The 26,089-nt window shown below is 43.2% G+C and overlaps 1 protein-coding gene across 3 annotated transcripts in view; it reads left to right on the top strand.

The window, feature by feature from the left end:
- TAGAP (T cell activation RhoGTPase activating protein) overlaps window positions 1–20,417 on the top strand; it is a 44,073-nt gene extending 23,656 nt beyond the window's left edge. For 2 of the 3 annotated variants that reach the window (XM_088161672.1, XM_088161673.1), the window contains 10 exons: window positions 11,807–11,848; window positions 12,277–12,361; window positions 12,471–12,524; window positions 13,111–13,177; window positions 14,636–14,805; window positions 15,850–16,011; window positions 16,457–16,566; window positions 17,255–17,450; window positions 17,973–18,090; window positions 18,278–20,417. In XM_088161672.1, coding sequence (XP_088017798.1) covers window positions 12,335–12,361; window positions 12,471–12,524; window positions 13,111–13,177; window positions 14,636–14,805; window positions 15,850–16,011; window positions 16,457–16,566; window positions 17,255–17,450; window positions 17,973–18,090; window positions 18,278–19,455 — 2,082 coding nt within the window. In that variant the 5' untranslated portion in view covers window positions 11,807–11,848; window positions 12,277–12,334 and the 3' untranslated portion in view covers window positions 19,456–20,417. Of the gene's footprint in view, window positions 1–11,399; window positions 11,849–12,276; window positions 12,362–12,470; window positions 12,525–13,110; window positions 13,178–14,635; window positions 14,806–15,849; window positions 16,012–16,456; window positions 16,567–17,254; window positions 17,451–17,972; window positions 18,091–18,277 lie in introns of those variants that run through there. The other variant, XM_014888648.2, reaches the window with a different exon arrangement.
- Window positions 20,418–26,089: the final 5,672 nt, after the last annotated feature.

The following is a 26,089-nucleotide window of genomic DNA, read 5'->3' as shown; positions in this document are numbered from 1 at the left end:
CTCACTGGCACCTGCTATTATGTAGCCTTCACAGGAGGCCCTTGCTGACACGTGCAATCCCATCTGCTGATCTGCCCCTGCTCGCATTCCTTTTTTGCTTGGTCTGGAGGCATAAACCCAACCGCTGTCCTGGGAGTGTTTGGCATCCTGTGCCCTCAAAGCTGGGGATGACCCAGCTTAGGGCATCGCCAGCGGCATGGCAGGCTAAAGCAGCTATTACAAAACCATCCGGAGAAATGAGACATGGGAATCCCAGGCTTCTTTTGTCACAAGGGAGGCATGAGAGTAGTAGCTCTCATGCTGCTGAAGGGAACCTAGGCAGCTCAATGAGAAGCACTTCAGGGCACAAAAGAGCAGAGTGAGAACTTCTGCTGGGAAGAACAGTTTAAGAGCAAGGTGCTACTGTTGAATACTATGAGCAGTATGGGTGAAAGGAAAATTGTGGTGCTGGTTCCTAATTGTCTTTGACAATGTTTGGCACTTTTTACCTTCCCAAAAGCTTAGTGGGCTTGAAGAAAATAATGCAAGGGTATTTGTATCACTCTGTCTTTAGGCTCCTTCTACAGAGAGCTACAGTCAGAAGGTACATCAGAGGTTTGTTACTAGCTGCTCTTCAATGGAAGTGTAACCATTCCTGGAGGTGTGGAGAGGAGTGTGAGCATACATGCACTCTCCCACAGGATAGCTGGTGAGTAGGAATCAGGTTAGGCAGCATTAATGAGGTAAGCCCAGTGAGTCTGGGGAGTCTGTAGTACAGATCAGCCATGACATGTGCAAGTGTCCCTATCCATAATCAGATGATACAATAGGATGACTTCTTGGTTTTCTCTACACTTTTGTTATTGTTGTGTATTATATGGGAAGATCCCAACACCTCCTGAATTCCTGCAAGATCTTAATGGGATTTGTATTTTACACTTTGCATTTTAACTCTGTTCATGGAAGAAAATGATACCTTCCTCTTTTTCCTGTGGTCATGTGTATCCTTTTTTAATGCAACAGGTTTGTGGAGAAGGAATGGTTCCTGCCTATGCACAAGATTATTAGCATGCTAAAGTCCTGTAAAAGGCTTATACACATGGTACCATGGTGAGGATGTGCCAAAGGATATCAGTGATCCAGTGCCCGCTTACAGTAAGGGAAATTCCTCTAAAGGAACATCTTACTGTGGCCCCATAAATTAGTCCAAGGCAGAGTTTATTCAGAAGAGAGTTCCTCTAGGGACACAATGAAATCTCTTCATTCATAACATTTTGGCTGGAACTAGATCTTTGAATCATACTCATTTTTTTAGAGACGAGTCATTGACTGAGACTTGATTCAAGCACAGTTTAGAGCAATTCATCTCTGAATCCCAGCTTAGCAAAATTTTTGTGCCATATTCCTGTGACAACTCAAACCAAAACCTAGATGCTGAGCCACATCCCCTTTCTCTCTGTGTCCCCAGACCTAGAATTCCAGGCAAGCACCCTGATATTAAATCCATCCTCTATATTATCTGGTGCAGTCTAGTTTTATGTTTTTACCATCTATTTTCTATAGACGTGATTTGGGGGCTACATCAGATAGACTCCCTGTATGTCCTTTCACTGGTACTGAAAATAAAAGGGGCCAAATGGAAAGCACTGCCTAAGTGCAGGTTAGTTTTTTCTCAGCCATGCTTAGTGCACAGTGTCATGAAGAGCAAACTGAAAGGAGTTATAGCTCACACTGCTGAAGCTTGCCTGACCTCTCCTTGACACTAACCTCATTCACAATTTGCCAAGGCAGTTAGATTCTCAGCTTCTATTTTAATTCAGAGTGAGTGGGTGATTAAAAAGACAATAGGTCCCTAAGTGTCTTTGAGGATCTGATCCGTGGCTCCACTTCCTCACCAGAGACCTCAATGGTAACTCCCCAGCACAAGGATGCCTACAGCTGCCAAGGCCGGCTCCAGCCTGCTCCTGCTAAGATGGTGCAGAAGTTGTGGCAAAGGAGATAAAATCCCACCAGTGGGCATGTGCTGTTTCCATACCCTCTTCTCTTCCAAGGAACAGGGACTAGGATGATACCCATACCATAAAAGCAGAGCCCTCATACATGTGCACCATTATGAAACCCCCGTTTTGTGGTTCCTAATGGAAATTCCCCATTTTGAGGACAGAAATTTTTACTAAAAGTGATACGCTATTTCATGACAGAAGGCTTTTATAAGTGCTCTCTCATAAACCCACAGTCCAAAAACAGAGACCTAGGATTTTTTCCCATTTTCTGTAGAAACTTATCCTTGTTTAATTTTGAACACCACCTAAACAGAATGGTGGTATTTTATACCTGGGATGCCTGGAGAGTCAGGCTGTAGGAATGAGGTCCTATTTGGTTATACCTACACAGGTACAGAAACAGCCACACAAACTACTGTGAGATAAGGCAGTTTTGGTGGGAAAATTAATTCTGCAAGACTGGTGTTATCTTGCACATTGAGAAAAAGAGAACAAACAAAAACTGAATTTTGAGGAACTAAAACTCAGATCTGCTAAGCAATTGTAAAGAATAAAAAAGAGAAGGAAGAGAGGAGAACAATCAGTGTCTGACAGTAATTCCCTTTTAATGAATTGCTTCTGTATAAGAAATTAAGCAACTACTTTCAAGCTGGTGAAACTTTTTGATTTTTTTTTCAGTAAGTACAATATCTAGAAACTAAACTGGAAAATACAGGCATGGGTTTTTTTCCTTATTTTTATTAAAATCACTTTATCTACATAGAACACTGGCCAAACCACAGCCAAAATTCTCTAAGGTAAGCTAAGGAAAAAAAAAAAGGTTGACAAAAGAGAGCATATTGTTCCCATTTGTTATTGGATTCTTCTCCTACTCTTAAAAATAAGCAATCTGTGGGGCATAAAATAGGCCTTTATTTCTTGACCAAGTACTCCAGTGTATTGAAAATGAAAGAGTAGAATTTTAAGCTCTGAACTGATACATAAGCCCAAATGCAATGATTTTCATTGGCTGATGATGAGATTAGAGGAAAGGGGCAAACCTAATTACAAGGATAAAGCAGTGATTTCTGCCTTGGTACCAAAAGTATGTAGTTCATCCTCCACCCCAGCATGTTCAGTTAAGCTTTTGTCTGTGTGCTTTCAGCGAAGTGATGAACTGAATCAAATACTTTGGCTTACTGAACATCTCAGCATTCACACAGAGATGGTGCCACAGTAGGGGAAAGGAGTGTTCAATGGCTGGTCATTGGGATATAGAGCAAGTAGTCAACCTCCATACATATATCTCTCCAGTCACCATTCCAGTGATTTTTGAGTATTAAATGTGATGTTTATGAAATTGGCAGCTACCTCTTATCTTCAGCACTTCTTTGCTGACTATACAAGGCAAGGACCTTCTTAGGAGCTTGAAGCTACTGAGTAGTTGCAGTCACTTCAGTGCCACGGAGCTCTTCCCAAGCTCACATTGAAGGAAGCAGCTCCTCATAGAGCACGTAGACATCAGGTGACAACATTTCCCACTATCAGCTTGATGATAAAAGCATAGCCTCTGTTGTCACCACGCTGGAGTCCCCATGTCAAATCCCTTGCTAGAGGCCAGGCAAAGGGAGGGGAGCTCATGCTCAGAAATGTTTCTAATTACACAGTCTAGATAAAATGGCTGGTTCAGTCATTATATTGAATGTTTATTTCATTGTCACATGATCACATGTTGTCACATTTTCATATACTATCCTGACGATAAGCTGCATGCTTAAAATAAATGTGTATGTGACATGGCCAGAAGGTGACTGCTGCATTCTGATATGCCAAGTACAAACGCAAAGACCTTGGAGGGACACAAATAATGCCCAGAAAAATAATGTATTTTTCTCATGAGTGATACACTTCAAAACATGGTTTCATTTGTCAAAGGTTTGCCAGAAGGGCTACAATTAATGTCTTCTCTTTGCTATGTAGCACACAGGAGGCAGGAGAGGCAATAGCTGCTGAACTGTTTACAGGATTCTCCTGTATATACCCGTTTTCACCAAAAGATATCAAAGCACCTTATCCAGAGCAGTGACGTTTTATTTTCAGCACATTATTAATAAGAAACTGAGGCAGAAAAAAGGCAGGCTACCTTTCAGATGTTGCATGGAAAATCAAAGGACAAACTGAAGCATCTTCCAGAGCTCAACACAAAGATGCAATTAAAGTCTTTGGTTAGTCTGAAAATTCCCTAATAGGGGGATTACTGTGTTGTAGCTTGTTTACATTTATGGGTTGATTACTGAGTGCTGAGTAAGCATGTTCAGATGTTAAAGTAATGACTTTTTCCATGCTTGTGACGTTCATTAGACCTTTAAGGCCAGAATGAAAATATTATCTGCATTGTTTATTCATGTCAGTATCACAGTTGTGACAGGTTTACATTGCAGCACACTGTCATCCAAAGAAAACTGTGGGAATATTTGGTTCTGGAAGCAAATAGAAATGTTGCAGGGAGGAGGAACAGCCAGGGACATAAGAAAGGCCTCTCAAACTCCTCTTCCAGCAATCCAGGTCTCCTAAAACAGCCCAGACAGGTGTCAATTACTATGATATGTTGTATCTTTAAAAGTTGTTTTGCTGAGCATAGCATCGGAGGTGATAACTTAGAGCTATAATGATCCCAGGAGGCTACATTTGAAAGATAAACTGGAGATTTTTGTATAATGCAGTAACAGCCACTTTATTACATATTAAATGGAAGAAGGACCCCCTGATACATATACCATCATCTTCAGTTTGGCATTACTTACAGGATAATGACAGGTCATGTTTATTCTCTGAATACTAAGTTCAATCAAGTTACATAAGGAAAAGATTGGTTCACAGCATTGCACAAGCAGAACTAAGACTCTGTAGCAAATACGGACTTTAGTTTACACAAATGTTACAGCAGTTGCTGAACTGTACATCTTTTGGCTTAGTATGTTAGATCTAGTAAAATTTAGAGCATTTCTTCTCAACTAAGAGTGAAGATAGAAATTTCTTTTCAGGCTTGAGAAAGGGTTTTGTACCTGTATCCATTGGCCTGGTTAAAGATATATCCTCCCCTCACAAAGTTTCATGTTATTTCTGAATAAGGCAGTTTGAGACTCTAAGAATGCACACAGTTACCATTTTCAGAGAAAAAAAATCCCAAAGAAACATACTCTGATAAGTGGGAGAAAAGGTAAAGCTCAAACGAAGCACAAACAAACTTCCTTTAAAAGTAAGTGGAAATAGAGAACAAATTCTTCCTTTCAAGCCTCCACCATCGCTAAACAGGGAAATGGACACTGTGGCATGCAGGGTACCTTCTCTACATACTCCTTAGTGTCATCTCTGTGCTGTGACTGCAGGACTGAAAGCAAATACAGAGTCCAGAGCAGGCACACACAGGCAGAATAAGTAAAGGCAGCGTAATAGCACATGGTTTGCATGTCAGCAGCATAAATTAATGGCCAACTTTGTAGGAACGCAGGCCTGAAGGGAACAGCCTGACCTTCAAGCTGAGCCCTCTCCAGCAATGAGTCAAATAACTGAACTCAAAAGCTGTTTTTCTTCCTCTAACCCCACTCTCACAAGAGGGAGATCCCAGCTCCTGCTTGCCATGCAGGGTGGGAATTTCTCCCTTTTTCCTGGCCTGGAAGTGTCACTGTGCTTTTGCAGGTGAGCACCTGACTGCCCTGGCTCTGGGTGTGGCAGCCCTCAGTGCCCTCCAGTTGTGTTGGTCAGAGCTGGTACCTGAGGCCAGCCTGGCCTGCCCTGTGGGCACCTCCACTCTCTGCACATCCCTTTCTCCCAGAGACCTCTTGATGCCCTGCAGCAGGAGGCAGAGTCTGTGCCATGGGAAGCATTTGCTTTCAGAAATCCTCATAAGGTAGTCATGCTTTAAAACGGGAGAGCAGTACAGAAGTGGAGTGTTTATTTCAAACACTAACAGGGCAGCTGTTGCTAGTAGCAACAATAAGGCAATCACCAGCTAATATGGAGATGTTTGTTTCGAATTTATCATCTTGATTTTGATGGGTGGCCAAAACTTCACAGAACATTTTATTTTGCAGTGTGTGGATGTGCATGCACAAGAACAGCACATGACAACAAATAATCCTCTCGAAGCTTGGGGTCAGATGTGCTCAGGGGAGTTCAGATGTAGTTAGCAGAGTTGTCCCTGGAAAGACTTGCTTTGCCTGACACTGCTTTTGCCTGGAGGATGGAATCTAGATGTGTGGTCAAAAAGGTTCCTATTCTTGGTGAATTTAGTGGTGTTGAGGACCTGATTACTAGCTGTTGTACTTACTACTTAGGAAGCAGGTGCAACACAGGAATGATGAACTCACAAGTGCAAAACAATCATGAAGAGTTTGGGGATGTTCCCATCAAATCCCTGGGGCTCAGAGGAAGCTAGTTGGAGAAAAATGATGGGCAAAATCCAGCTACTTCTGGTTGTTTCTCCTGGGCACCTGTGGTAACAGCTGTGTTCAAGGCACTTGCAATGCCTGGAGCAGCTCCCACGCTACCAGGGTGGTGGTAAGGTCTTGCATTCCCAAGCCTGCCTTTCTTTTCTAGTTTTTGTATAAATGGGGCACATGTATGATGAAACCCCAGATTACAGTTGGGCCAGGTTTTCTTGGTCTTATTCCAGACTGGTTCCTAGGCTAGTGCCAGTCTAGAGATCATATTTTATGTGAAAGTGAGATGACTTATGCCTGAAAATCACATGCAAGTTAGAATTCAATGTCAAATCCAGGTTCTTTTTTGTTTATCCTGATTCACATTTTGAGATCTGAGATAACCTTGATGCTGAAATTCAAAGCAAAACAGAGGGTGCACAAACAAGAGAATTACAAGCCTACATGAAAAAAAAATCTAAAAGAAAACATTCATGTCAATCCTGAAAAGCAAAATCAAGGTTCGCACCTATCTGTATTAGATAAGAAGCATAATCTGTCCCTGATGGCAAATGAGCTTGGCAAAAAGTCCCATATCAGTTTCTGATTTGCAAATGAAGAACATAAAGAAGCAAATCAAGTAAAAACCTGATGGAGTAACAAAAAGAGTAAGCATATCCCTATTCAATATTGTTTGAGTACCTTCAATCAGGAATCTTGAAAAGAACAGATTTCAGACTGTATTACACATCTTCTCTACTGTTTTTGTGTAATAAGCAAAAGATCTGCATCTGCTTAGTCAGAAATGATAGGCAACTGCAATTCCCTGATGACTTTGTGCTGGTCACCTCAGGATTCACACCAAGGAATGAGTAATTCCCAAGTGCCACAGAGATACAATAAAAAGCTAAACACAGACATAGCCAAACAGCACAGACCCTTAGGAAAAATGGCCCATATGCACCTGCCCTCCACAACTAAAAAACATCCACTGAACCCAATCACCTGAGGGTGAGTAAAAATCTTTAGAGCTGCCAACTTAGTCTTGGGGAAAACACCCATGAAAGAATAAACAAACCATACTGCAAAGCAAATGCAACCAAAATGGTGTCAGAGGAAGGGCACAGAATACACACCTTGTGCTGTATTTATAGTGTTACCTTTGATTTGTAACTTTTTCCTGTGCAATAGTAGCACAGTGTGTAGAAGGGTAGTGCAATCTAACCCACACTGCAATCTAATCTTGATATCTAATTGAGGATAGAAATCAGTTGAACAGAGCTGGGAAAAACTGACAGTGTATTTCACTTTCCAAAGGCAGGTTTAGCATGAGCCCAGATTCTACCTGACTAAACCTGTGGCTGGATTGATGGTTCTTGCTCTGAATTGTTACAGGTAGGAAGTAGAGACTGGTCTGATCAAAGGATGTGTCTGACTTCTGTGATCAAATCCTGAACCATGCCTATCATCCCACAACACATTCTGGAGAGTGATAAGAAATCAGAGCTGCCTTCAGAAGGCATCTATAAATGGCCTGTTTCCAGGAACCCACTTGCCACCTTGTTCTTTGAATTCATGGACAGATTGTACAGAGTTTTCCCTTCCAAAAAAACAACCAACCCAACAGCTTTCTGAATTTGGCGCAGCTGCTTTCCTTATTTTGGTAAATGTTCCTGTTGTTCCCTGGGGAGACTGCAGCTGTGGCAGTGAAGACAAAACTGGAATAGAATCCCTTTTCCACATGGAGAGGCACTGATGAAGGCTCTTTCTGCTCTATATGGGCTTGAAGGAATCCCTGCTCCAGGCATATTCTGCCATACCCTTCTCACAGCTATGCTCCTGCTGCCTCCTTAAGGGCATGATAAAAGGGCGAAGGCAAGGTGAGTTTCAGGATTCATTCACACAATCCCGCCTTCCTAAAAGCCATGGTGTCAAACATTTGCAAAAGTAATAGAAATAAACAAAAGTGAGCTGTGGCTGGGGTTTTCCCATTTGTGGTTTGATAAGGAGAGAAGGAAACAGACACTCTACAGTCACAGCTGATTCATTCTTTTGTTCTTTTTTCACTGTCAACTACTGACTTCTTTCTCATGCCAATTGATGTTCTTTCATTGCTATGATCTGGAGTCCTTCACAGAGCCACAGTGTAAGCATAAGAGAAGAAAAGAGGAGAAAATGCCTAGCTTGACTGGAGCTCACACTAAAGGAAAATCACCATTTGGTCCATGTTTGAAACAAGTGCTATATGAATCCCCTCTCCAAACACTGGTTGGGCAGAGGGCTTGGGAGTGAACCACAAAAGCAAGTCTGGGAGGGGAAAGGGGCTTGCTAGGACCAGAGGAAGCAGAGGCATCAAACTGATGTCTTAGCTTCTGTAAGGAAAATGCTTCATATCCCAAGGGGCAAACCCAGTCCTTAAGAGGGCTGGATCCACCCAGATTTGGCTGCTCTGCAGGACCTCCCTGCTCCTGCTTTCTTTCCGGTGAATGTAAAACACCTCACCAGAACTGAGGGAAGCAGACTGGTGTACAGCAGGGGAAGAGCTTCTACACAGACTAGTACATCAAAATCCTTGCAAATCCACCCAGTCTCCCATGCACTGATCTTTGTGTAAGCATCCAGTGTCTTTGAAGGGCAGTGCATTCACTTAGTCAGGGATGGATTGGGAGAAACAACTTGACTGCAAACAGCTCCAGGTGTACCCAAGCCACCGCCATCTATTCTCCTTGTCCCAGGGCAGTGGCTGAGGTACAACAAACACATTGCTTTGATACATCATGGTGTAAGATCTGTACCAAACTGAGGGAGGAATGGACCATAGCAAAGGTTTCAAATCTGCAAAGCAGAACTGGGAGATAGAGATGGAATCAGCCTCTTCAGGGAGAGAAGTTGTTCATATAAGGGAACTTAACTTGTAAATATCTCATATGACAGGCCTTTTCTGTTAATATTCAGGGTGGAGACTGGCTTTGGGCCCTACATCTGTGTTACCTTTTCCATGCTGATGGGGAAGCTGTGAAGCTGTTCTGGCTGGTAGGCATGGGAGCAGCTCTTCTGACCCTGGCAGCCTGCACACAGCTCTGCAGTGTTTGGCAGGAATCAGCATGTGCTTGCTTACTGCTTCTCACAAAAACAGCCAAGATTCCCTCTGTGTTGCCATACAACTACTCTGCCAAACCACAGCATTTTAAGATGCCTGCTTATTTGTAATAAAACAGCCTGCTTTAAAGTGATGTTGACATGATTTAAGTGTTTGTGATACACACCATAAAAGAGCTATTAAATAAAGAATGCTATCAGGAGGGTAAAAAGTCAATTGTTTTTCATATGGGCAGGCAGGCCTATACACACACCCTCCACATGCAACAGCCATTATATCCCCACAACTGTTAATGGATGAGAACTAACTGGATAGAGATACAGCAGTGTATGCCAGTGGGCAGTCTGGTGATGTGCTATCAATACACTGTCCATTGTGGGACTGGGAAACGCAAAGCACAGTGTCCTGTGTACACAGGTGCCAGAAATGTAATCTAAGCTTCTGGTCTGGCTAATCACCATCCATTAAACCCACATTTTCTTCACAAGTCACACATTTTCCAGATCAAACCCTGTGTCAATCATGAAACGGACATTAGCTCAGAAATACATCTGTACAGAGTGCTGGAAGTAAGGGCAAGGCAGAATTGAACTCCATAGGTCCTCTGTGAGATACTTAACAGACAGGTATGTTTGGATATACATTTAACAGATGTAATGAAAAATAGATGCTTCTTGTTGAGGAATCCCACTGAAACTATCAGCACTGATGCTGCAGCTGCCAAGGAGCCTCCAAAGAAATTCTCAGGAGAAAGTGATGACAATATTTTTGCAAGCATGTGCAGCAACCCATGGAATTTAGTTGGGAAATTACAAATGTAATGAGACTGATAATTAACGAAAAATCAGAGCAGTGAGTAAAAGATCAGTAGTAAATGCGCAGGGCTGCAGACTAATTGATCGAGATTGCTGTAAATTTCAGCCCTAAACAAGTCACCAGAGTAGTGCCACTACAGGAACATGGAAATGATGGGCCTCAGGAGGACTTAAAAAGTGACCTATAGCAGCACCTCCCACAAAAGCAGAGCAAGTCTCCATTTGCTCTTCTGGACACATCTCTATTGAACCAAAATGAATTTTGTGCTTTGGATTTCTGCCAAACAGAGATCACCTTTCTGTTCTGCATGAAACAGGGTCAGTACTATACTGGCTGGGTCTGATGTAGTTCCACAAAGAACAGCTTTGAGGGTGAATTCAGCAGCGGATGCAGCCATTACATGCATCTGCAAGGCACTGGGCTAAGAGAGCCTCATCCTATGCACATGTGAAATGGAGCATCCACGAGCGAAGCAGCAGAAAGGCCATAGTTTCACAAGTGTTCTTTCAACCTATGTCCACTACTGAAGGATTCCCAACCCTGACTCTCAGCCTTAACTCCTCCTTTTCACAAGACCAGCAGACTGGCACCCAGAACAGGGTTGCAATTTGCCTCAGTCAATAAGTCAATAGAAATAATTTAATCTATTTAACATCAAACCTTAATGAATTTTCATAATGGTCTTGTAGAATAAGTGGTATATGCACAAGTTGGGGGGCAGTCAGCAACAGAATGATACAGGTCAAGCAGAGGTAGATTTTTCCTAGATTTTTTATCTTTTCAGTTGAATCAAATTTTAATATGTACACACAAATATATTTTATTAAAATTTATTTTAAGCAAGACTTTTTAATTACATGTTGTCATACATTACTAAATTACTACATAACACCACTTCCGATGTGCGATACCTTGATTATTAAGAACTACTTAGTACTGACAAAATGTGTCTGCTTGTAGACAGTAAACTCTTGCAATTAGCTTTTTAAAAACTATAAAGAATATTTCTTTGAATCTTGTCTATTCCGCCTCCCTGTTATTTTCATTGTTCTTAGTGTGACTTGATCTGGCAGTGCATCTTAAAACTGCCAAATCTAATGTCTCTGAGCAGTCAAAGGACAGACTGTACCCAGTGCCCTTTAATGGTAAAGAGAAGCTGCCTACACTGCAGCCCCCTCTGCACATCTCACCTCATGCTGGTGATGATAGCTGGAACCTTTACCTGGCAAGTGTCTCATCTTTTCCGTCCATAACAGCTACCAGAGCTTCTTTTTTTTTCTTGAAGTAGGGGAAAACCAAAAAAGCAGCTCCTCTAAAAGGAAAGAGGAAGCCAGAAATTTGGTAGCGTCTCGGTCCTGCCCCATGATGCTTCTTCCTGCCTGTGAATTTCCACCTGCCCCTTCTGAATATATAAGGCAGCACATGTGGTATACACTGTTTAGTCGCCTGCCTCTGTCCAAAGGATTAGTAGCAGTGGGGAGTGATGCTGTTTCTCCTTTCCTCTGCAGTTCACGGGAGGTGAAGGAGCTCTGGCTGGACTCATTTCTTGGGTAAGTACCACCTTTGAAAAATCTGCAGCATGGTGATTGAAATCAGTGGAGAGGTTCAGATGCAGCTGCACAGAGATGTACAAAAATATACATGGGGGAGAGGTGCACTCACTGCTAAGCATAGCTCATGGGTAGAGCTGACCGAATTGCTCAGCCTCGGGTGTGCAGATTAATGACCATATGTAGCTGTCACCACTTGCTCACTTTCTGCATGGATTAAAAATGGAAAGCTGCTTTTATTTTGTTTTAATCAGGAGGCAGATACAGCAGCAGGGCTGAATGCCCTTCTGGAGAAGGGCTTTATGGTTTACTTGTGTGGGAGATCTTGCTGGTTCAGGATCATACATGCTAGATTGGTTTGCAGAGGAGAAAGCCAAGAAAGGTGCAGTTTTACAAGACTCTTTGTCCATTCCATGTTCAACAAACAGGCAAACAAAAGGACTAAAGGAAACTAGAGTGTCCAGAGCTCCTCCGATCAAACTCCTAATGAAAGTGTTAAGCAGCTGTAATACTGTGAGTATCATAATTATTTCAGCTCTGTCAACATAATGACTTTGAAAAGCTCTAATTTCTCAATCATAGTATCCAGTTACTCACACAGTGTCTTTGTTTTCTTGCCTAGTCAAAGACAGTAAATGCTGGGAACATGGAGAGTCTGATTGAGTGCCAGACAGAGGTAAGCAGCCCTCATATTTTCCTGGATCCTTCTTGGGTACTGGTGTGAGATACCTTAGCAAAGCAGGGGTGGCTCCTGCAGTGGCTGCCGGCTGCCTGCCCTCACCCAGGAGAGGGCAGAGCCCTTCAAAGGCAGCTCTGTGCTGCACTGAGCAGGGCGAGCAGGGCATTGCTGTGGGCAGTCCGTGCATTCTCCCGGCTCACAGGGAGCTTTGCTCGGGGATCTTGCAGGCTTCAAAGCCATCAAGGCTCCCCAGTGGAGTTTGGGAGGAAATTTCCAGTGCCAGGGGAGAACACAAAAAGGAGGCTGTGTCCGGCTATGGCTTCTCTGGATCAAAAGCACAGCTTGAAAGAGCACAGAGTTGTGACCTGCTGGGCACTACTGCGGTGTCTGCCTGCAGAGTTTAGCACAGGCCCTCTACTGGGCAGCAAGGCAGTGTCAGTGCTGGGGCAAGGCACCTCTTTAGCAGGTGGTGGGCTTGTCTGGTTATTCCCCAGAACCTCCCCAGATTTCTGAGGACCTGCAGCAACTTGCTGGTGATTCTCATTACCGTGGCACCTCTGTAACCCTAAGATGCTTTTTGCAGGCTGATGCCAAGAAATGTCCCCTGTCCGCCCCAGCAGATACTGAAGACGGACTTTGCCTCTCAAATGGTGAGCTTCAAAAATAAACTGAGGAACTACCTTCTTATATAATGCTTGCAAGCTGGCACTTGTGCAAAACCACCCGAAACTTCCTGCTCCCCCTCCCGGAGAGCAAGCCACAGTCCCCGTCCAGGAGAGGTCTTAAGCCCTGGAGTTCCACTCATTTGCAAATTACTTCTTTCCTATATGCTCAATGGCAGAGGTGACAGTGCTGAGTGCCAGAGGTCTTGTATTCCCGTTCCCTGGTCCTCAGAACCAGGCTTCATTATGTTCCCTGGTAGCAATGGGAAGTAATGTGTTTCTTTCTCACTCAAGCATTGCCTTTGAGGCGTGGCACTGCAAGTGGCTACTGAGTACTGTATCAGCTGTTGCACACTAGAGCAAATAAACTCTCTTGGCAGCAGCACCAGCACTTGTTTTTTCTAACCATGCAAAACCTCAGCACCTGTAAACAACCCAGAGCAGACCATTAACAGGGCAGGGTCAGATTTGGAGCAGACCATCATATCAGACCAGTTTTCAGGAGTATCAGAAGCTAATATTTTATATTACACTATAATGTTAGGTGACCTTCTCAAATTTATTAACCCCTACCTAACAAGAGCTTATGCTAAGTCATAAAGAGAAGTCCTGAGAATTTCTCATCTGGGTAAGACAACTTCATTTTGGAGTAGAAGGCATGACATTTTTTGCAAATTTGCAGAAGGCAAATCCTTTAGAAAACTTTCTTGAAAAAGTTTCCTTCTCTCACTGTTTGTGAAGGGGGAAAAAAGGCACATCCCACCCCAATACAACTATCATCTTCAAATTCCTGGCCCTCCTCTTTATGAAGCAGATGCAAAACCCACACTAAGAGACTTCTAACCCTGAAGCCAGTGAGTTCCTATTGTGATGTTCCCATCCTCTAGAGCAAGTATCACATTCCACTGGCTGGGGACAAGCACTAGCTCTAGAAGCATTGTCATTAGAGCTGGCTCCAGAGCTGGCAGAGCTGGAGCCATATGTTTTTGTTTCAGGCTGTGGAAGAGGTCAAAAAGTAGGAGCCCCTACTTCTACTCTTTCCCTAAGGCTGGGGCACAATCAGACCATGAAGTGAAAATTGTTGTCATTGCCAGCTGCCCAAGTGGTATATCTGCCTCAGAGTTATCAGAGAAACTACTGCAATATCAAAAAATCTCTATAAATGTTGTTATTTCTGTACTTTGCATGTTCCCACTCTCTAAGAAGAAACGTGACTAGAATGTAAAAAACACCCAACCCAAAACAGGAAAGGTGGTGGCCTTAGAGGGATGGCCACAGTTTTACAGTTTAGGCAGTTGTTTCCCTGGTAACCACTTAGTTTTCTCTCAGTTTTTCCCGGTTTGGTTTGAGTTGTCTCAATATACATCTCTACTCTGTACCACATAGTGCTCTGTTGTTTTTTTTAAATTTTGAATCGATCTTTTGTTTGCCTTTTACTTGGAGCAGACGGAACAAAGAAAAGAAAGAAGGTGATATCGCAGTCATTTACTCTGAGGCGAAGCCTTACCAAAAGAAATTCCTCAGGACAGCTAGATTTGGATGCCAAAATCACTCTCTTTGGCCATCCTCTGGCACTTATCTGTGGGGAAGATGACACACTGCCCCAGCCAATCCAGGTAAGGAGGTACTATTATAGTGGAACTGTTTACAAAGGCCTGGAGTGTCAGGACAAGGGGGAGATGGCTTCAAACTGACAGAGAGCAGGGTTAGATTGGACATTGGGAAAAAATTCTTGGCTGTGAGGGTAATGAAGTCACCCAGAGAAGCTGTGGCTGCCTCATCCCTAGAAGTGTTCCAGGCCAGGTTGGATGGAACTTCGGTCTAGTGGATGGTGTCCCTGCCTATGGCAGGGGGGTGGAATGAGATGATCTTTAAGGTCCCTGTCAGCCCGAACCCTTCTATGATTCTGTGATTCCTCTGACTTCAGTGAGAGACAGGATACCCAGTACTTCTGCTGCATCACCCAGGAGATGATTTTGGTGTTTCCCCTACACACATATCCCTGATAAACTCAGGGCCCATCCCAGATATAGAAAGAGTCAGGTCTGAGGGTTTTGTCCAGCTCACCCAACTTTAACTGGAAGTAACTTGGTGTGTAGAGAACCCAGGACCAGGAATGGAAGATCGGCTTCTTAATAGAAATATCTGTGATTTGAAAGAAGTAATTTAAATAAATCTTTCATCAGCATAAACTTCTAAGCATTTCTGTATTTCCACAAAAAACAAGTGTTCAGCTATGGACTGCCACAAAAAAAATACCTAAACAATATCTTCTGGATAAAAATGGTCTTGTAATAGTTCTTCCACTGAATTGGCTTTCCCAATAGTCATGCATTTGTCTCTACCAAGTAGTATTTGCCTGGCTTATGAGAGAGATGATGTGAACTAAGATTTAAGCCATCCTTTGCTTCCTTCTGGAAGTAAGCAAGGATGACTCCACTGAACTTAGTGGAATTCATCAGTTCAAAAAGAAGGTAGATTAGGGGAAAATCAAGAGTAGTTCTCATGCAATGTACTTGGAGCAAGAACTAGATACTGAACTCATCAGAGTACAGTGTACTTCAAGACAATTTTTCTTATGTTTCTAAAGAAATGCTCACCTGCTAACTTCCTTCAAGTAACCGTTGTTCCATTTCTGTCTGATTTTTTTTTCCCTGCAGGATCTCCTAGCCATATTGTATATGAAAGGACCTTCTACTGAAGGGATATTCAGAAAAGCTGCCAATGAGAAAGCACGGAAGGAGTTGAAGGAGGAACTAAACAAAGGCAGGAATGTTGATCTGAAAAGCAAATCTGCACACCTGCTGGCAGTGGTTTTGAAGGTAATTCTGAGCTACACTGGTGGGAGGACATTGCTAATATGCACAGGCACAATCCAGTGCTCCAAGATGACCTAGGTGGGGCTCTTGGCTAAAGCCACAACAAAGCCAGACTGAATTCTTCAAATTTAGGAAAGTTTGGCCTTCTCCACCTGATTGTCAGTCCTATTTGTTGGGCTGCTGATTTCCTGAGGAAACTCACTTTGTCCTCTTGCTCAGCATCCTCCCAGGGAGCAATAGTGAGATTTATGGGTGAAGGAAAAGCAACTGAAAGCTGGATCCTGTTACTACACAAGTGCAAGTGCACCTGTGCATTGCACTGCTCTGTCAGTGCTGAAGGTCAGGTAGCTCAAGTTAACCTGCCTCCTAGAGAGCAAAGGTGACAGTAATACTCTCTCTGTGCTCAGGGGTGGTGTCAAAGCTTCATCGAAATCTCTTGGCCTTGCAGGACTTTCTCCGAAATATTCCCTCCAAACTCTTATCAGCTGACCTCTATGAGAAATGGATGCAAGCTCTAGAGAAGCCAAGCAAGCAAGAAAAAATTGAAGACTTGAAAGAGTAAGTTTTTCAAAGAGGAAATTTTGCAACCAGTGTGAATGTAATGGAACAGTGGCCATGTAGAGGCCAACAATGCCATTTGAAATCAAGAGTCTGGTTTAAAAGCCTGTCATTTATATCAGTTTGCTATTGCTTCATGGGGTTTGGTATAGGGGCACCAGCAGCAGCACTTCCTGAAGTTACTTGAGATTGCTTTATGAAACCACCAATGCAGGAAGAGGGCAGGGGCTGCAGTGCCTCAGCTAACACAGTCACAGTGCTGTGGGACAGGCACAGACACAAAGCCTTCACATCTGCTGGGGGTGAAGTTGGGCACATGGAGACCACCACCGTGTTTTGCTCTTTAGGAACAGGAGGTGTAGGGGCTGACTGGGAATGCTTTGAAAGTCCCACAGCACAGCCACAGGCATTGGGAAGCCTCCAGTAACATCTCCTGATGTCATCCCATCTATTGCAGGACATGAGCTTCTGCAATGCTGCCTTTCAGTCAAGACCCTGTAATTCAAGGTCTCATAATTAACCACACACTCAGCTGTAGGGGGGATTTCTGAAAGATACAGAGAGCACACACATGCACCTTTCTGGAGGAAGTGGTGTCACTCCAAGTTTAACTGAGACTTGCTCAAATCAAGAAGCAGAGGCCACTGCACCATCAATTAAACGTCACATTTTGTTTGTGTTCATGCAGGGTGGCTGACAAGCTGCCGAGACCAAATCTCGTCTTGCTCAAGCTCTTACTCTCTCTGCTCCACCACATCAGCCAAAATGCTGAGACCAACAGGATGGACTCCAGCAACCTGGCCATCTGCATTGGCCCAAATATGCTGAGCCCAGGGACGGACAACGCGCTCCCGCTGGAAATGCAGAAGGAGATGAATGACAAGGTGCGTTGAACTCGCCAAGCAGCTGCTCCCTCTGGGGCAGTTCAGAGCCATCCATAGGGATGCCACTGCCATTGCAGCAGCTGAACAGAACGGCACCCCTGGACATTGGGGGCACCCCTCAGCTCAGGTGTCCCTCAGCCTGTGATGGGATGGGCCAGGCTGTCCCTCATCTCGCCTCCTCTGAGCAAAAGCAGCAGCTGCCCTGCAGCCCCCTAAGTCACAGCACTGTCTCTGCAGACCTTGCATGTGGAGGGCAAGGGGCACCCGTGGTCACTGTCACCCCTGAGCCCTCGGTCAGTGAGGCCAAAATGTGGCTGATGGTGTTTTGTCTGTATTGGGGCAGATCCATTTGTCTGCAGCATCAGCCTTATGGCCCAGGGTGGACTCACCCTTGGACTTTGAAGCCAGGACTTTGGCAGAAGACACCCTGCTCTGTGCTGTCCTTCCTACAGAGATAGCAAGCAGGGTCAGGAAAGAGTCTTCAATATGTCTTGACTGAAATGGAATGTTTTCTGTGTGCAGGTGACAGTGTTGGTGGAGTTCCTCATAAACAACTGCTTGGAAATATTTGAGGAGGACATTGCCTTCCCTGCCTGTGCCTTGGCTCAGGAGTCAGCAGAGCACACAGACAGCTCCTCAGGTATGAGAAAGGACTGGAGATATCATCAACTGGGGCTGCTGGGCCAAATTATTGAATTTGATAGGTGAATATATCAGTGGAAACACAGAGGGTTCAAGATTGTTGAAGCCCTCTTCTGAACTCTCTCTATGTAGTTCTTTCATCCCCAGTTCGCCAGTGAAAAATAATGTCTGCTTTTTCCCCACAGAACAACTCTGTGCAGCTCATCAGAACGACTCTGCCTATGAAAGCCCAGATCCTGAAGCAGAAGGCAGCCCCTGTAACTCAGAGATGGAGCAGGCCAAAGGGAGGAGTGCTACTATGAGCAGAAAACTTCCAACAAATATCTCTGCCCCTTCACTGACTAATTTCAGAAATGACATCAGCACAATGGACAGGAGGTACTCGGAGTCAGACCTGTCCTTCCAGAATTGCCTTGATGACACAATAAGGAAACAAAGACTAAATAAAAGTGAGGACAATTTTCCAGTTCAGCAGAAACAGCTATGTATGAAGGCACTGGAGGAATGTTTCTCAGGCTTACCTTCACAATTATCAACTGACTCTCTACCCAAAACATCTTCCAGTTGCTCCCTGGAAAGCTCTGATGGCTCAGTTTTCACCAGCTCCCCAGTAGTTTCGCCCTCTAGTCCCAAGAAAACCTTTTTAAATAGGCCTCAGTCCTTTTCTACCAAGCCCACTGAAGACTGCAGTACACCTAGCAGAGAGATCAAAAAACATTCCATGTCATTCTCTTTCGCAAACCGCAGGAAAACACTAATAAAAACACAGAGTTGGGAGCTTGCAAAAACCACGTTTTTTCAGAGGGACAGTTTCACAAAGAAAGAGGATCAGTTCTCCTGCAGACTTGTCCAGGAGGACAGCTGTAATGATGACAGACTATTGCCTGTGGAGTATCAGCAAAGGCTCCGTCTCAGGTCAGTTGATGAAGTGTTCAGAGAGGTAGACCAGAAAAACCCTGGAAGACCACCCTCCTATGAAGAGGCTGTTAAAAACTGCCTGGCCACTAAAGTTCCCTCCCAAAATCTCACAGTTCAAACTCTGAGATTAGCAGTGTCAAACCAGGATGTTTTGCTGCCTCATCCATGCAGCCACAATCCACAGGACAGAGCATATATGGGTCTGAAGGATCTACGCAGTGCCAGAGTTTCTTCAACAAAGGATTCTGACATGGAAACTGAAACCTTCAGCATCACTGTAGGAGTAAACTCCCGTGTGAATTTACCCGTGACCCCAGGAGTCTACCGGATGAGAGCCATGTCTGAGTCCTGTGAAAAGAACAAACTCGAGTATGTGGCTCGGAGGTGCAGCCAGCCGGTTTTTGAGGTGGAGCAGATCCAGTATGCTAAGGAGTCCTACGTTTAAAAAGTCTGTCCTTCCTCTTTGCACTGTATAAATATTGTAAATATAGACATCTTGCTAATCATTTATAGGATTTTACTTTCAAGAGACAAAGAATAAGCTAGCTCTGCATGAACGTTTTTTTCTGAAGTGTCAGTCAGCTTGACATGTCATATCCTTTCACCACAAGAGTTGTTGCTGGTGAAGATCTGTGTATCATTATGTAAAAATATAAGTTAGTATGCTGTACATAACCTGTTGTGTGGGAAGACTAGTTAGTAGATGATAAACAATATTGTATTTGTTTTCCTGAAATGACAATTAAAAGGTTGGCAGGTCCAAAACCTGCCTCACCTTTTTGTTTTCTGTATGGTCACAGACCCTGTACCATTTTTCATGTGTGTATGTGTGCCAGGCTGATGCAGTGCTTTACTAATTTTCTGCATTAAATGTGGGCTGGCAGGTACCCCAATGGGGGAAGAGCTATTCCGTCATCTAGGCCACTTCAGAACTCTTTCATGAACCCCCTGTACCTGCTGCCATTCCATCTTCCTGCTTGCTGGTGATAAGAACTATCTGACCATTTAGCAGCATTAGTGTTGTACACTGAGCCTGGGGTTAGAGCCCTATGGGGTCGTTATGGGAATGTATGAAGTAACCCTCATGTGTCCTGAGGTGCTTTTAGACTAAATAAACTGGACAGGAGAAGAAAGGAAAAGCAAGAAAAGAAAAGTAAGCAAGCAAGCAAGCAAAAAACCCCAAAAAATCCTACAAGGAAATATCCTGGATTCCAGCTTTAAATAGTTAAAGCTCATTGAAAAAAAAAAAAAGACAAAAAATAAAATACTAGGTTGTATCCTTATAAACTGGTAAAAATGACTGGAAGTGCAATGTGCTTTTATGGCTCAGCATAGCCTTAAACCAGGAGCAGGGAGATGTTTTTCTCCTGTGTAACTTCACTACAATAAAACATTTTTCTGCATGAATGCTGAAGTGTCCATTGTCTGATTTTAAAATATCCAGGCCCTACATGTACTGTACCTAGTTTTATACTATTCTACAGGTACTGCAGGTCTGCTTGAATGACGTAGCATAGCTGAGTAGCAGGAAGCAGACCAGCAGTATCACTGCTACTGTTGTAAGAGGCTGCAGGCTACAAATCCCTCTCTGTCAGGAAAACAACTTATACTACCATGTAACAGCAGCTAAGCTGCAAAGAGGCGATGCTGCTCCAAAAGTGAAACGCATTAAAATCGGCACACCAACTTCTCAGGAATTGTTTTCCAGGTGTAAGTGTTCCCAGAACAGAGAGAAAAGGGAAGGTAGGTGCCTGACCTGACAGAAGAAATGATAAGTAGGACCATATTGGTAGGCTGCAACTAGAGAAAACATCACTTCTCTCAGCCATTTGAACAGTGGCACTCTGCTTCCAAGCAAGCTGAATGAGAGGGCTCTGATGCAAAAGGTGTTTACCTTTTTCTAGAATCTGCATCTCCATGGTCACAGAACCAGTGAGGCTTGAGATCCTCCTGTCCAACCCCACTGCCCAAGGAGGGTCAGATAAAACAGGTTGCCCAGGATAGTGTCCAGTTTTTGAATATTTCCACAGATAGAGGCTCTGCAACATCTCTGGGCAATCTATTCCTGTGTTTGACCAGCCTCACATGGAAAAAGTGTCTCCTTCCATTCAGATGGAATGTGATTGCATTTTAATTTGTGCCTATTGCCTCTTGTTCTGTGCTAAGTGGAATTATACTTTTCTTGTGTAAAAAACCACAGGTATCTTACCCATGTGACACAACAAGTATGAAGAGATAGTCCATGTGCAGTGAAAAGGCTCAGAAGCCGCAAAACAGAAAACACAAACCTTGAAATGTTATCAAAACCCAATACAACTCCTTCTTTGTTAAGCGACTCACTCTATTTTGACTGTGAGAAGACTAAGTCTCCTAAGAAGATTCCTGCTCTGTAATCACACCAGAAAACCCAGGGTGAATAAGCACTGTCACTTAACCAGAGATGAGGAAATTCTCTCTTTAGGTCTAAGGTGTCCTAAGACAATATGACAATCTCACTCAGAAAGCTTACCTGGGCTTAAATATGCAGTATAGATGAGTCTAAATCTTCCAGCTCCTGGATAAGAAAGACCATTTGAAAAACATCACTCAATTGGTGGAGGAAAAGGAAGAGCGAGAAGCTCTGCAAATTAACAAAAAAGGGCTAAGGTGAAGGACTTGTATAGAACTTGTATAGGAGTTGAATATGTAGGATTAGATATTCAACATTGTTGTTGGCCTAGTCTCCCTCATCCCGCTCTTGCATTTCTTCAATGGGAACACCATAATTTAAAAAAATCTGAATACAAACAGACACCAAAAGATGTTTACCTCCTTGTTAGCAGATAACTTTTGACTTCCTTCATCCCTTCAGACTTGACTGTTTAGTCAGCATTATTTTCATGTCATATCTCTCCACAGAAGTGATTTTTCTTCTATACAGGCAGATAAGCGACCTCAGAAGACTAGAATGACACAGGAAGTAGAGAAATTTGCTTTAGCACTTACTTATCTGCCTTTGGCTCAGGAAACCATTTCATCATGCTACCAGTCCACCCTACAGCATTCTAGGATCCAGATCAACTATCCTGGACTCTAAGAGTAAGACTCTTTCACTCCTATATCTAACAAGTGGATTATCTGTCTTACAAGCTCAGTGCCAAAGCTGCCTTTAATTCCTCAGCCAGAAAGATCAAACACTCATTTACAACTGGGTCAACTGGAGATGGATTTTGGTAGAAGAGCTGAATGATGACCGTCAGCCTCTCACTCTCCACAAGTTTCTCCATCATCAGTATCACACCACTTGCTTCACATACAAAATTTTCCAATTAAATTTCATGAAGACACTCCAAATATGAGCTTGGAGGTAGGACTGGAAGAAGGGGAAAAAAAACAATATTAAAGCAGAAAATCCAAGCCATTGCCTTGTAAGGTAATGCTGGAATTAAGGCTGTTGATGCAGCTTGAATTCAGTTCCTTATGCTTGTATCCTACTATTGTCTTCAAACACATGGTGCACTCTGTTCTTCCCCACAGGATGCACCTGCCCCAGTAAGGAAAAAAGGTTATGCAGCAAAGGAGAAAAGTTTAATTCTGGCATTACCCAGTACCGTTTGCCTAGCAGGCATCCAGATTTTGGACATATAGCTATGTCTCATTTGCTAGGATTTGAAAGAACAAACAAGAACAAAGAAGAACAAGGAGCTCCTCATGGAGTACCTCCTTCCTTAGCCATGTTGTGCACCAGGAAGTTGCAAACTTGTTCCGTGCCACTTGAATTAGGACGGAAACTTACCAAAAAGGGATGATGGTATCAACTCTATGTCCGAACATTAGTGAAGACTTAGAGAAACATGTCTGCAGGTTTCACAAACATTCAGACTACAGGCATTCAAACACTCAGGTGGAGACTGCAGATGTAGACATATACATTTATTTATCTGTTTGCAAGGCTTATATTTATGTAAGCCTCTGCCTCATCTTCTGCACAGTCTGCAGAAAATGAGCCATAGGCTGTGTCTCATTTCTCTGGATTCCTGGGACTGAATTGAGTGCAGGTGTACAACACAGTTGTCTGAAAGGTGTTCCTTCAAGTCATTGGATATCTTACGACCATAGGAATTTCCTAAGGCATCAAAATGGATACAAGTCCAGGTATTTAGGTTGCAAAATTCTTTCTCAGTCTTCTCTGACTTCTGGGTAACTCCCACCTCACACATACATGATACATGTAGATACCTCGAAAGTAGGTCTCTGTAATCTAGGGCTGACATAGAAACCAGAGAAACAATAACACTTGGGATTTTAGGCACCATCTAAGCCTTCTTTTAGGCACCATCTAAGCCTTGAAAAGAAACCTTCTTGAGCAGGTATAGACTCTCATGCTTGCCACCCTCCAGAGTTTGGTGCTTTCTGCTCCATCCCACCACAGAAAATTCTGTCTCAGACCTTTATCTTCTCCATCCCTGACCCCTTATCTCTGCCTCATTTTCATTCCCTCTCCATTCCCAGCCTCCATTCCTGACCTCATCCAGCTATTTCTCTTTTAATTGAACAAGCCTCAACCTTCGACTTGCTCTCAAAGCCCCCATTTAATTTCCTCTCCATCCCTAGACTCACTTCTCTCAGTCAGACAGTTTCAGTTTTCCCCTTCCAATTCTTCCACATTTTCCTTTCCTATCTGCACTGGTTGTTATTACAATAAGCCACATCAAAACTCATCTACTCTCAGCTCCACCCACGTGCCCCACCTTGTTTTAGTCTCTGTTAATACAGAGAATCGGAATAAGAGAAGGAAACCCCCAGCAAGCTACAAGAAAAAAGCATACAGAATCCATAAAATCCGATGATGACCTCAATTCACAGCTGTAACCATGAAAAGCCTCAGGATGAACCTTCCATGGACAGAGGTCCTTGAATTTTTGGGATTTCAGCAAGCGGTCTGCACGTCTCTTGTTGTGTGGAAATACAGGCTGTCAGCTATGATGGAAGGACATTCTGGAGCTAGATTAAGGTGAAATAATAAATCAAAATAAGTCACTGCCCCTGTGCCTCATGAAAGCAATGCACCAACTATGATGTAAGGGATATTTTCAGTAATTTGCTCATGTTCTCTGAGAACAGGCATTGTCAGCAATTTTTTTTCTGCCTCTGCAAGCAAGGTCTTGAGGGAGAAGCCTTCTCACTTGCCTGACCTCTTCTCAAAGCTACTATCTGAAGAGCACTTATTTCTGGGACCTGTGAAAACTAAAGAGATCATGAATTCACACCTGAGGAAGAACAACTTTTAGCCACTTAGCAATGATGCACAAGAGAATTGTTACTGCCATGGTCGTTTCTGTGATAGCTGCTTCAACATAACCTGAGAACACCCTTCAGTGGACACAGTCACAGAACAGAACCACTGCTCTGGGTAAGATCTTTCTTCTGTATCTTCCTCTCATAACTGCTACCTGTGTACCCCAGGCACAAGATGCAACACTGATGTAATGTTTGCTGGTACAAATCCATGGTAAAAATATTAGTGGACGGAATTACACCAACCTTGTTGCCCACACTTTGTATTTCATATTTACCTCTTCACAACATGGACAGCTGACTTTTCCTTTTGTTTGTGTGCATTTGGCTCTTCAGAGTTCCTTATACTGTATCCAGTTTGAAGAAATAGGATTTGAAATCTTCTTCAGACATCGTGTAACAAGTGGACAAGACTGCATACCTTGCATTGACAGGTAGTATTAGGGAAGGTCGAGCATCCTGTTGGTCACTCAGAACTCTGTTGCTTTTGAGACTGAACCACTCTGTAGGATGTCTTTTGCTTAGAACTAGATCTCTAATTTCTTGTAACACAAAATCCAAAATGGATATTTTGGGGATTCTGCTTGGGTTATGTATATTTCAATGTAAAAAAGCTAATACTGATGTTAAAAGCTAATAATAAAATGACTGCTTCATAGCTCAGTTCCATATTGTAGGGAGTTCCACACAGACAGTTTTTACACAATGGTTCCTCTTGTAATATTGCTATCAAATGTCTCCAATTACAGCATGAGGAAGTATCAGATGATAAAAATCCCATCTGTGTTTTTTTTTAATCTGGGAATAGGAGTTCTTTTTTCTGTACTGACTGTTCTGATTTTGGTGCTGATGCATCACAGGAGATCAGGTGGTTTGCTGCAGCACCACACCAGGTTATTCCCAGGTTGACTCATTCCTTGTTCATAAATTGCAAGTGGCAATTCCAGCTTCCCATTGTACCCAGGCAGATCTCAACCTGATAAGAGAATATTACTTTTTACTATAGTGAGGCCACTTGGCTATCACAGGGGTAAACTGAACAAATAAGAACACGATGCTACTCTGGTAGCATGAGTCAGACCACAGTTAGTGTGGCTATTGTGTGCTTCCAGGAGGACAATTTCTGACTACAGGAAAAGGAAACCCACCTTGGGTAGGCGTTCTGGTTACATTTTTCTCTGAATTTTGTTAGCAGTCAGTCCTTATCACATGTGTCATCAGAACAGAGTGAAAACTTCAGAGGATCTTCTGAAAGAAATATGGACATACCATATACGTAGCCATCTGCAAATCTCTGTGGATGCTAGGTAAGAAATTGTTTTTCCTGCCTCTCTATTATTCAGAAATGCTAATTATCTAATAATATTTTCTTCTATAAATACATCGCTTTTATTGTTTTAATCAATCTTCACCATTCACTGTGATAAATACATCAATTTAAGTCTCACTTCTGGGTGAAACCCATTCCAAGTTCTACCTGTTTTTCTACAAAGGGAGAGGAAAATACAGATTATTTTCTGTTTCTAACCTGAGGTGTCAGCACATAAGTCTGAACAAACGGTTCACAAATTCTAAACACGGCTGACTCCCTTGAGCTCTGCTTCCTCTGCAAGGTAATAATATGAAAAGGTTTTTACGAAAGGTTTCACACTTTCTAAACAAAACGTGCTTCTCAGCCAACAAGTCTATTTACAGAACTGATCCAACGGCTGCTCAAAACTCTTCCTTCCTACAACCCACAAACCTCCCACCAACTTCCTCGACAAATGCAACAGTTCATATTCAAACCCTGCACCTTCAGT

Source organism: Sturnus vulgaris, chromosome 3 (assembly GCF_052056855.1).
Source record: "Sturnus vulgaris isolate bStuVul1 chromosome 3, bStuVul1.hap1, whole genome shotgun sequence".
Classification (NCBI taxonomy): Eukaryota; Metazoa; Chordata; class Aves; order Passeriformes; family Sturnidae; genus Sturnus; species Sturnus vulgaris.
The sequence above is the reverse complement of the archived record's forward strand: the minus strand, read 5'-3'. Positions and strand labels throughout refer to the sequence as shown.